This window comes from Phyllobates terribilis, unplaced genomic scaffold (assembly GCF_046119375.1).
Source record: "Phyllobates terribilis strain yellow unplaced genomic scaffold, ASM4611937v1 Scaffold_4__5_contigs__length_816908805, whole genome shotgun sequence".
Classification (NCBI taxonomy): domain Eukaryota; kingdom Metazoa; phylum Chordata; class Amphibia; order Anura; family Dendrobatidae; genus Phyllobates; species Phyllobates terribilis.
In genome coordinates, this window is record NW_027362764.1 from 644955444 (window position 1) to 644967933 (window position 12490).

A 12490-nucleotide genomic window follows, 5' to 3' on the forward strand; every position below is an offset into this window, starting at 1 on the left:
TTCAAAAATGTAAATATGTAGTTAAAGTCAGTATATAGAAGAGTGACGAGTAGACCAAAACAGGTTACACCAGGTACACAACATAAAAAAAAGGGGGTGAGTAGAGTTGGCGTAAGAAGCTGTCTAGGGAGAGCAAAATCTTGACCAATAGGTGACCCCAGGGCCAAAGGGCCTGCAGTGCTTATGACCGGGAGAGGCCCCTGCAGTACCTAGGACCCTTGCGCCGAGGCACATGTCGTAAATGTTTTGTTGTGTATTGTGAATTATTAAGTCTATTTGAATCTTTAAGCCTACAGAGATTTTACCTGTTTGGACGTCTGAAACTTTTTGAAAATTTTTTAAGAATGGACCAAAGCCACAGGATTGGTGGTGGCAAAAACACTTTCCCTTTAACAGCTTGCAGCAGATCGACTAACGTTGTATGGACTGGTTATCCGTTTTTCCCATTTTCCCTGGTTATTGTAAATTTTATTTTTGAGACTCTGTTCAAATTACAAATGTAAATGTTAATGTTCTGTTATCTTTGTTAAAAAAAAAAAAAGGAGGACTGAAGTTAACTAGGGGGAATGTGGCACCCCTGCGGGGGATTACCACAGGATCCATAGGTGCAGGGAGAGATGTACACTTGCGGACACACAACACCTTCCACCCCAGGTCTGAGGGGAGGAGTCAGTTTCCAGGGAGACAGCAAAAGCGGCAGTTAGTCTAGAGACGGGTGAAGGAGGAGGGACACAGAGAGCTGTTGGCTGGGGACCAGTTAAGCCCTGAACTAGGAAAGAGGTCTGTGTTGTGAAGCGCCCTAGAGAGAGGGACGGAGGCTAGAAGGAGAAAGAAAGAGATAAAACTATTATCCCTTTAGCTCACCCGGACACCGGAGTCTGAGATTGCTATTAATTCAGGAATAGCATAGAAAATACTCCCCCTGAAGAAGAAGGGGAAAAAGTTGCCAAACTTGACCAAGTATAGGACCAGGGGCCCAGAAAGAGAATTGGTCGCCCCAAGGAAAGGTCCTCATTGTCAGTTGTGGAGAAGGACCCCAAAGAAAGTAAAAGGTGGCAGGTTCAGCTTAAGGCAGGACTGATCCCATGCAACGCACACATTATTAGAGGAGGCCTCACAAATCTACAGGGTGAATATCTCTACCTGCACCGAAAACCTGGTTACCCTCCTGAACTGTTCCTGTTACCGGACATCAGTAAAAGAAAGGTACTGAAACAAAGACTTAAAATGTGTGTGTTCCTACTTTGACATTACTGCCTATAGCGTTCGTACAAGCCATATGCCGATCACCTCAGCAACCATACACAGCGCTGGTAACCGATCTTACCAGTTACCACAGGAGGTGTCAGGACACAATACTCCCATCATCCTCACCCCCATCCCTTTACTGACGGTCCAGGGCACGGAACCGGGAACCGACCAACCGTGATCCCCACAGAAGTAGCCCATCCGGTATCCGAGTACCCCTACCCCTGTCGACCGACTCATATTTGTATCACCTAACCCTTTAAACTGTATTATCCGTTAAAGAGGATCGGTCTCCTGTCGTAAATATATAATTTCCTATTTACTTTATATACAGTACAGACCAAAAGTTTGGACACACCTTCTCATTTAAAGATTTTTCTGTATTTTCATGACTATGAAAATTGTACATTCACATTGAAGGCATCAAAACTATGAATTAACACATGTGGAATTATATACTTAACAAAAAAGTGTGAAACAACTGAAAATATGTCTTATATTCTAGGTTCTTCAAAGTAGCCACCTTTTGCTTTGATGACTGCTTTGCACACTCTTGGCATTCTCTTGATGAGCCACATGTGTTAATTCATAGTTTTGATGCCTTCAGTGTGAATGTACAATTTTCATAGTCATGAAAATACAGAAAAATCTTTAAATGAGAAGGTGTGTCCAAACTTTTGGTCTGTACTATATATATATATATATATATATATATATATATATATATATATATATATATATATATATATATATATATATATATACATATACACACACACACACACTCACACAATTATATATATATATATATATATATATATATATATATATATATATATATATATATATATATATATATATATATATATATATATATATTCTACATTTAGTACTTTTGCGCAAGAAGAACATTTTTCATGGAAAACTTTTTGCATCACCACAATGTTTTATTCCTTTTGTTAATGTTGCTCGATTATCCTTTTTTTGCAGAAAAAAGTAAATTTTTCACTAGTTTTCGTTTAGGGTATACATAATACATTCATTATTTTTTCAGGAGGAGTTAAGAGGAAAAACAGCAATTTAGAAATTGTATTTTTTTAAAAAAAATGACTATTACCAAGCAGTATAAATTGTAACATTTAGATATGATCATTATAGATGCAACAATCAAATATGTACTTTTTTATTTTAGTATTTTAGCAGTAAATTTTTGATTTGTAAAAACAGAATGCAGAGTTTTTTAAGCCTTTTGAATATTCATCAAGTTATTTAAACAATGAATTTGTGCTAATTATCAGCATTACATCCAGTAACTCACCTGATTCACTTTCTGCCCAAAGAGCAGCTGATCCAGACAATGTCCTAGGAAGTGGGCCAACATTTCCCAGTTTTGATTGGAGATGATTAATTAAAAATGGAATTGGCTGGTCTGGTGTCTCTGTGATCAGCTTAGTCATTAATTCCTAGGGGCAAAAAATAAAAAATAAATTAGACTGTAGCACAAAAATCATAATTAGGCTTCAATTTCAATTGACTGCAAAAAGAATTGTGTTTAAAATCAATTAAAAGGAGTAATGTATTAATTTGACCTTGTATAGTTTTAATAATATTACTGTATTACTAGAAGATATAGAGTCTAAAATAAATATTGTATATCACTACATTCACTAAACATCACCATTTTAATGGACTGGGTTAATTGGATTTTGAAAGGTATAACAGACCTAGAGAGCCAGGAACACTACATCTCCAGCTGATTCAGCTGCACAGGGACAGATGAAATGCAGTCTATGTGTTCTGTCCCTGGATTCAAACACACAACCAGCAGCATGGCAGGCGGGAGCTTTAGTAATGAGCCACAGACAGCAATGCTGAGTAGAAGAGGATCTTTTTAGGTACCGTATATTGTATTGGTACATAAAGATATCTCTATATACCAGTACATCTCTATATACACCTCTATAGACAAAAATGGTGGTAAGTTGCCCAAGGAAGCACAGAGCCTGTGGAGTGGTGCAATGGAAATTACCATTACAGACTCTATATACCTCTATATTAGGGGAGAATAAAAGTCAATAGAGGTTTTTTTTTTCCAACAAAATCACTAAAAAATAATTACAATAATCACAAATTTTGAATACATTTTTTAAAAATAAACTGTACAAACCAGTAACTAACAGGAAATATTTGGCATCCCTGTAATCGTAATGACCCATGTGATATAGTAAACAGTTTACACTGTGATTGTTTTTTTTTCACAGTTTAATCCATAAAAAATTCTTCCAGACATGTTTGACAAAATGGCACTAAAAATAGAGCTGATCTCCTAGAAAACAAGACCAAATAGAGTGACGCTTCGATAAAAATAAAAACATACAAGAAAAAAAAAAAAAGTATGAATGAAAAAAAAACCCTCATCTGGTCGTTTTTGAAAAGTGTAAAACTAAAAAGCGCCAGATGCAGTGAGAAAGTCTTGATAATGTTCAGCTTTATTTTGTAATGCTTAAAACCAAGCCAGTCATGACTTAAAAAAAGACAATCCCTCATGACATATCTCTTTTAGCAACTAATTGAGTGCACACAAAGAAATACTACTTGCAGAACAATATTCAGTAATACATAATAGAGTATCATAGATGAATGATGAGTGAATAATCCAAAGTCCGCTTTATAGTTATGTATGTGGTATACATTCACTACACATCCCAGCAAATTTCTGATGAAGGTCTTATAGGCCGAAACGTCAATTTAAACTGTTTATGATAGACTGCCCTTGATTTTTAATAAATCCACAATTCTTGCATAGCATCCTATTGAGTGCCGAGTTTTACTACTACTACTACTACCACTCTATCCCAAGTCGCAGCAAAAAACATAGCATCTAGCACAGACTAAGGACTTGGCTGAAAAGATTTGGATTAAGCAATCAAGTGACTTCACTTTCAAGGTGTTACTAAAGTCCCAAAATGGGTTATATTTTCTTCAATCATACTTCTCCTGGAGGTAAAATTATTTGCTTTGTCTTCTTATCATCCTAAAACGAATATAGAAAACATAAGCCAAAAAGCCCAATAATAGCGAAGTACTACACTACAGAGCTCCCTTCCGTGAGGTATTTTATTGTACTTACAAAAGATCCATAAACCACAGCATACAAAACATCACGTACTGTAAGTAAAGTGTTATTCCAATCATTAAAAGATATAATTTTTGCAAAAGATAGGTAATAATTTCAGATCGGTCTGGGTCTCCCACCAGTTCTGAAAACTATTAAAATACAAATCCACTTCATGTACAGTACAGACCAAAAGTTTGGACACACCTTCTCATTTAAAGATTTATCTGTATTTTCACGACTATGAAAATTGTACATTCACACTGAAGGCATCAAAACTATGAATTAACACATGTGGAATTATATACTTAACAAAAAAGTGTGAAACCACTGAAAATATGTCTTATATTCTAGGTTCTTCAAAGTAGCCACCTTTTGCTTTGATGACTGCTTTGCACACTCTTGGCATTCTCTTGATGAGCTTCAAGAGGTAGTCACCGGAAATGGTTTTCACTTCACAGGTGTGCCCTGTCAGGTTTAGTAAGTGGGATTTCTTTCCTTATAAATGGGGTTGGGACCATCAGTTGTGTTGTGCAGAAGTCTGGTGGATACACAGCTGATAGTCCTGCTGAATAGACTGTTAGAATTTGTATTATGGCAAGAAAAAAGCAGCTAAGTAAAGAAAAACGAGAGGCCATCATTACTTTAAGAAATGAATGTCAGTCAGTCTGAAAAATTGGGCAAACTTTGAAAGTGTCCCCAAGTGCAGTTGCAAAAACCATCAAGTGCTACAAAGAAACTGGCTCACATGAGGACCACCCCAGGAAAGGAAGACCAAGAGTCACCTCTGCTTCTGAAGATAAGTTTATCCGAGTCACCAGCCTCAGAAATCGCAGGCTAACAGCAGCTCAGATTAGAGACCAGGTCAATGCCACACAGAGTTCTAGCAGCAGACACATCTCTTCAACAACTGTTAAGAAGAGACTTTGTGCAGCAGGCCTTCATGGTAAAATTGCTGCTAGGAAACCACTGCTAAGGACAGGCAACAAGCAGAAGAGACTAGTTTGGGCTAAAGAACACAAGGAATGGACATTAGACCAGTGGAAATCTGTGCTTTGGTATGATGAGTCCAAATTTGAGATCTTTGGTTCCAACTACCGTGTCTTTGTGCGATGCAGTAAAGGTGAACGGAAGGACTCTACATGAAGCATGGAGGAGGTGTGATAGTGTGGGGGTGCTTTGCTGGTGACACTGTTGGGGATTTATTCAAAATTGAAGGCATACTGAACCAGCATGGCTACCACAGCATCTTGCAGCGGCATACTATTCCATCTGGTTTGCGTTTAGTTGGACCATCATTTATTTTTCAACAGGGCAATGACTCCAAACACACCTCCAGGCTGTGTAAGAGCTATTTGACCAAGAAGGAGAGTGATGGGGTGCTACGCCAGATGACCTAGCCTCCACAGTCACCAGACCTGAACCCAATCGAGATGGTTTGCGGTGAGCTGGACCGCAGAGTGAAGGCAAAAGGGCCAACAAGTGCTAAGCATCTCTGGGAACTCCTTCAAGATTGTTGGAAGAGCATTTCCGGTGACTACCTCTTGAAGCTCATCAAGAGAATGCCTAGAGTGTGCAAAGCAGTCATCAAAGCAAAAGGTGGCTACTTTGAAGAACCTAGAATATAAGACATATTTTCCATTGTTTCACACTTTTTTGTTAAGTATATAATTCCACATGTGTTAATTCATAGTTTTGATGCCTTCAGTGTGAATGTACAATTTTCATAGTCATGAAAATACAGAAAAATCTTTAAATGAGAAGGTGTGTCCAAACTTTTGGTCTGTACTGTACATATGATTACATGACGGTGGTCAGTATATGTATATGTTGAGCAGCCTATAAACACAAGCCCCTGTGAAGTATAAACCATGGCACCAAGTCAAAATAGCAAGTCAGAGTCTTTTTTTTCCTCTAACCTAACCTGCAGAGTCAATTTATAGATTTAGCCGTGGTTCTCATAACTCACAACGCACCATCTTAATAACTTGTACCAAAATGTCATCATACTTAAAGCCCCGTTCTAGCATTCTTTTTCTTTCAGCGCTGTAGTGGTGTCACTAATGCATGTTCCCTGCTCCTACTAATACACTTACCATCTGCTGTCTTCATCTATTCTCTGAGCCACTCCTGTCCTCTTCTGCAGTTTGTGACCTGCTGGACTGCAGCAGTGTTTGCTGGGCCGTAGATCACTTTTCAGTCTAATGGTGCATTCAGACATCTGTACAAATTGGCCCATGACAGCTTCATATATTTGTAGGACACTCAAGCTTGGGTCGGGAGTCCCACAGCCAGTCTGTACATCGGGGTCTGATCTTGATTTGTACAGATGTCTGAATGCGTCCCAAGTCTATGAGAGCCAAAACTGGGCTCTCATAGACTTACTTTGGGAACTTGTGACAGTTACCTCTGACTTCCAGTCAATCAGAAGTTGAGGTCACAAGATGGAGGATCGGGACCGGAGCAGCGCTGGGAATAGATGAACATGGCAGCTGGGAAGTATATTACTAGGGGCAGGGAACTTCGGAATAATACTCCAGTGGTGAAATAAAAAAATAAAAAAATTTTGGCGTGGCACTTTAACCCCTTTCTGACGTGAGAAGTATCCATACGTCCGTGTGGCCTGGTACTTATTGATCAGGGACGTATGGATACGTCTCGGCGCCGGGGTCAGCTGATTCTGACAGCTGACACCCGGCACTCAGTGCCAGGAGAGGTGCCCACACTGCTCCCGGCACTTTAACCCACTGAAAGCTGCGATCATTACCGTGCAGGCAAAGGGAAGAAAGCCCCTCTGCCTTTGGATCAGAGACCCCGTGAGGTCATCGCGAAGGGCCCGATTGTTGCCATGGTGACATGATGTCATCATGACGACATTCGGGTCACCAGAGCTAGGTAACTTGGCAGATCATGTGCAGTTCATGATCTAATAAGTTTGCCTGTCAGTACAGACCTGACAGTTTGCATAGCATAGGAATGCTGCTGCATCCCATAAGCGATCAGCCTGCAATTAGTGAAAGTCCCATAGTGGGACAAAGTGTAAAAGTAATAAAAAGTGAAAAAGAAAATGCAAAAAAAATTGTAAAAATAATATTTAAAAAATAACAAAACAATAAAAAAATAAAAATATATAGTACCCATAAATAAATATTTTTATAAAAAATACATTAATTAATTTAAAAAAAAAGTACACATATTTGTTATCGTCACGTTCGGAACGTCCTGACCTATAAAACTGTTCCACTAGTTAACCCCTTCAGTGAACACCGTAGAAAAAAAAAAACGAGGCAAAAGATGATGCTTTGTCATCATACCACTGAACAAAATGTGGAATAAAACGCAATCAAAAAGACGAATGTATATAAAAATAGTGCCGCTGAAAACAAGCCATGATACAGCTCCATCAGCAGAAAAATAAAAAAAGTTATAACTCTCAGAATATAGCAATGCAAAAATAATAATTTTTTATATAAAATAGTTTTTATTGTGTAAAAGCGCCAAAACATCCAAAAACTATATGAATGTGTAATGTACTGATCCGAAGAATAAAGCTACTTTATCAATTTTACCACACACGAAACAACATAAAAAAAAGAAAATCTCTGAATTGCTAGTTTGTTCATTCTGCCTCCAAAAAATCAGAATAGAAAACAATCAAAAAATGTCACGTGCCCACAAATGGTACCAATAAAAACGTCAAGTTGTCCAGCAAAAAACAAGCCATCACATGGCTCTGTTGGCCGAAATATGGAAAAATATGGCGATGCGCAATAAAAAGCATCCTTTAGTGTGTGACAGCAGTCAAACACAAAAACCCGTTATAAATCTGGTATCGCTGCAATCGCACCACCCCAAAGAATAAAGTTGCCTAATCAATTATACCACATGAGGAATGGCGTAAAAAATAAATAAAACCAATTCTTCATCTGCTGTTGATTTGTTCATTCTGCCTCCCAAGGATCGTAGTAAGGCTCAGCTCACATTTATTCTGCGCTCTGCACTGAGCACTTATATTGGGGTTTCAGTGTAAATCTCTGAAATACGTGATTCAGATAGAATCCCCGGAGGAAGATTTCCTATAATGAGGCAAATGGAGGCACTGTGGACATCGTCTGGCCTATGATCTCTCGGCCTCCGTCTTTTTATTAGGCGTACATAAAAGTGCCGTCGCCCACAGTTTTGTGCACTCCTGAAAAGGACAACACTGAACAGAGGCCAGATGGAGTCCAGAGTAACTCTCCTGCCTCATTATAGTGAATGGATCCCTCGGGGGTTCATCTGAATCACGTCACTCGGAGATATAGATGGAAACCCAAATATAAGTGCTCAGTGTAAAGTGCAGGATAAATGTGATCCAAAATGTTATGTAAAATGTTCCCAACAAAAGCTTCATCTCAATCCACAGAAAGGCAAAAAATTGAGCAAATTCTGCACTCCCAAATCCAAATGCCGCCCTCCCTTCTGAGCTCCAGTGTGTGCCTAAACCGGTTCGCGTCCACATGTTTAGCATTTCTGTAGCGATAAGAGCGTTCCTAATTTACAGGTGAGTGTCTCCAGTAGCATGAGCTGGGCACAACGTACTGGTCACGACAACTTACTCGTCACTACAACAGCAGTTTGCAATTTTCACACAGCAACATCCACTGCTGCTTGTTTCTGGAAAAGACCCATGAAGTCCAAATCGGCACTACACCTATAGATAAATTCCTCAAGTGGGGGAATTTCCACTCTTTAGGCACATCAGGGGCTCTCCAAACGCGACATGGCGTAGGCGAATTATTCAAGCAAATTTTATATTCAAAAAGTCAAATGGCACTCCTTCCCTTCCAAGCCCTGCCGTGCGCCCAAACAGTGGTTTTCCCCCCACATATGGGGTATCGGCTTACTCAGGAGAAATTGTACAAGAAATGGTATGTAGCAATCTCTCCTGTTACCCTTATGAAAATGCAAAATTTGGGTCTGAAAAACATTTTTCTGGGAAAAATTTGAAAATTTTATTTTTACAGCTCAATGTTATAAACTTTTGTGAAGCACGTGGGGGGTTCAAGGTGCTCACCACACATCTAGATAAGTTCCCTGAGGGGTCTGGTTTCCAAAATTGTCTCACTTGTGGGGATTTCCATTGTTTAGGCACATCAGAGGCTTTCCAAACGCGACATGGAGTCCGCTAGTTATTCAAGCAAATTTTACATTCAAAAAGTCTAAAGTAAAATTTTTGTGAAAAAATTTAAATGTTCATTGTTTTCTTCCACATTCCAAAAATTCCTGTGAAGCGCCTTGAATGTGGTTTTGAGCACCTTGAGCGGTGCAGTTTTTAAAATGGTGTCCCTTTTGGGTCATAAAGGTCCCTCAAAGTAACTTCAAATGTGATGTGATCCCTAAAAAAAATGGTTATGTAAATTTTGTTCGAAAAATGAGAAATCGCTGGTCAACTTTTAACCCTTATAACTTCCTAACAAAAAAAAATTTTGGATCCAAAATTGTGCTGATGTAAAGCAGACATGTGGGAAATGTTATTTATTAACTATATTGTGTGACACATCTCTCTGACTTAAGGGCATGAAAATTCAAAGTTTGAAAATTGCAAAATTTTGAAAATTTTTGCCAAATTTCCAATTTTTTCACAAATAAATGCCAGTCATATCAAATTTTACCACTATAATAAAGTACAATATGTCATGAAAAACCAATCCCAGAATCAGTGGGATCTGTTGAAGCGTTCCAGAGTTATTACTTCAAAGTGACACTGGTCAGAACTGTAAAAATTGGCCTGGTCATTAACGGGGAAGGGGGGGGTGCCATGCATACCAGGGTGAGGGGTGCCATGCATACCAGGATGGGGCGGAGGGGTACAACAGGATGGGGCTGAGGGGTGCCATGCATACCAGGATGGGGATTAGGGTGCCATGAATACCAGGAAGGGGGGCCATATATACCATTATGGGTGATATTAGTACAGAATTGGGGGACATTACCCCTATAACAGTGTCAGCAGCAGACCCCCTCCGCCATAACAGGGCATCATGACCACATTTTTTGTTTCAATTTTTTTTCTATTTTCCTCCTCTAAAACCTAGGTGCGTCTTATAGTCCGAAAAATACGGTATGTTTTTTCTCAGACAAAATCATACCTGGCATCACTCGTGCAGACAGGCGCTTATTCATGCTGCCTGTGATTTGGGAAGTATGAATCGACTGACAGCTTTATTTAATCAAAATATCTTTTCAACATAACCCATCAGTTTCAGAAAGTGAACGTTTATAAATTGCCTCTAAATGAACGTGCATTAAAAAAAAAATTCTTCATACAAATATGTAGACTAAATACCCTCATTAGGGACTCTTACATAACAATAGACCATTAAAAGGCTTTTTAAAGTGCAGCTTGCATACAAGACGGTGACTTGTGTACAGATTTGCATACACATTCAATTAATCATGAATGTCAAGGCTGAATGTAGAATTTCTTATAGTGAACTTCTGCAATCCACCTTCATTATAGGCTGAAATTATACATAACCACAATTGAGCGTTCATGGAGAGACAAGTAATTGTGTTTTGGAGGCTGCAGATTTAGCAGCTTAAAAGCAGCTCATTTTTTTTAAATATAGAAGTAGCAGTAATTAATTCATCTCTTTGTTATACGGTATATATCAGTATCACAGTTGAGAGATTAGGCATTAATAATGCTTATTACATACAATGAATGAGATTCCCATCAGATCGTTCAATGTTTGAGATCATATGCAGACAATGAAGAAAGACAAATTAAGAGAGACGGTGCCGATATATTCACCAGCCTCTGGTAATCCAGGACTGATTTTATACTGAGTTCTAGAGGCCCATATGTACAATCGGCTCTGCGGGAAAAGGTACCTGGTTCTCAGGGTCAGGACTGGATCGCCAGATGTAGTTCGTTCATTAATTGCTGATTTATAATATGATTATTTATAATGAAAAGCTCTGAAATAATCATTTCTTTTGCACCCTACAGAGAACTGTTTTGTCTAGAGTGATGGTCTCCAAACAGTGGCTCGGGAGCCCTTGCTATGTGGTTTGTCATTGGATTCCAGAGTTGACCATATTAAATGGACACTAACAATATGGCAGACAAATCCTAACCAGCAAACTGTGTCAATTTGAGCTCTGTTTCATGCGACATCTAAAAACTCTGATTGTGTCACAATGGCTGCACCCAGTAATCTAAGTAACACATCGCTGGAATCAGGGTCTCTTTTCCTACATTATGCTGCTCTCAGATGAGGTAGCAAAAACCTGGTGACAGATTCCCTTTAAAGAGAGTGTCAGTATAAAAATGATTTTTCAAACCAAGTACGGGCACTCGGGGCACCCTTGGCATAGCCAAACTGTCCAGTGCACCTTCACACCTACTTATTTTCCATCTATCTCTGTAGCTCTGTCCCCCTCTTCCTTGATTGACAGCTCAGGCAGTACAGGAGCGAGATGGGGGCGGGAAGATGCACTAAACTGTTTGGCCACGTCAAGGGTGCACGGAGCACCTGTGCTTGGTTTGATCCGTCATTTTATAATGACAGACTCCCTTTAAATATGTTACAAATGTTAGAAAATTAAAATTGGAGATTTCTGCTTTTTTCATAAATAATTGGATTTTCCCATCTTGTAAAGGGATTCTTGGGCTCCACCAATCATGAGAATACCATAAGTTTATCCTTGCTCAGCAGTACTTCCAGCCACCAGACTGTGCAGGGAACTGCAGTACCTCCCATTTACTTCAATAGGGGAGGCCCATCCGTTTCCGACACAAGCAGATGCTGCGGCACCACTGTGCAGAGATATGGATTGCTTCCCTATACAAGATATCTACATATATTCATTACAGTAGTGCTGCAGCCCAGCATTTAAGCTCACATCGATGATGTATAATATGTGCAATGACCCAACTTGTACTTATAATATGTAACATTAATTTAGACTCCGGTTCATTCACAGCCATATTTATGCATTCCTATATCTATTACCACTCTTGCGTTTTTCTATTCGCAACCAACAAACTGGCTCTTTGATGATAAACGGATGAACTATTACTTGGAAATGATTAACTGTCATTGAACTATTGAAATGTAAAATATTTTTTTAGGATTTCTT

At 39.0% G+C, this 12490-nt stretch overlaps 1 protein-coding gene across 3 annotated transcripts in view; it reads right to left on the reverse strand.

Moving 5' to 3' along the window:
• Positions 1-12490, reverse strand: part of CUNH8orf34 (chromosome unknown C8orf34 homolog) — a 499772-nt gene that overhangs the window by 370753 nt on the left and 116529 nt on the right. For all 3 annotated transcript variants that reach the window (XM_073679422.1, XM_073679421.1, XM_073679423.1), the window contains exon 2: positions 2567-2711. In XM_073679422.1, coding sequence (XP_073535523.1) covers positions 2567-2711 — 145 coding nt within the window. The remainder of the gene's footprint in view (positions 1-2566; positions 2712-12490) is intronic.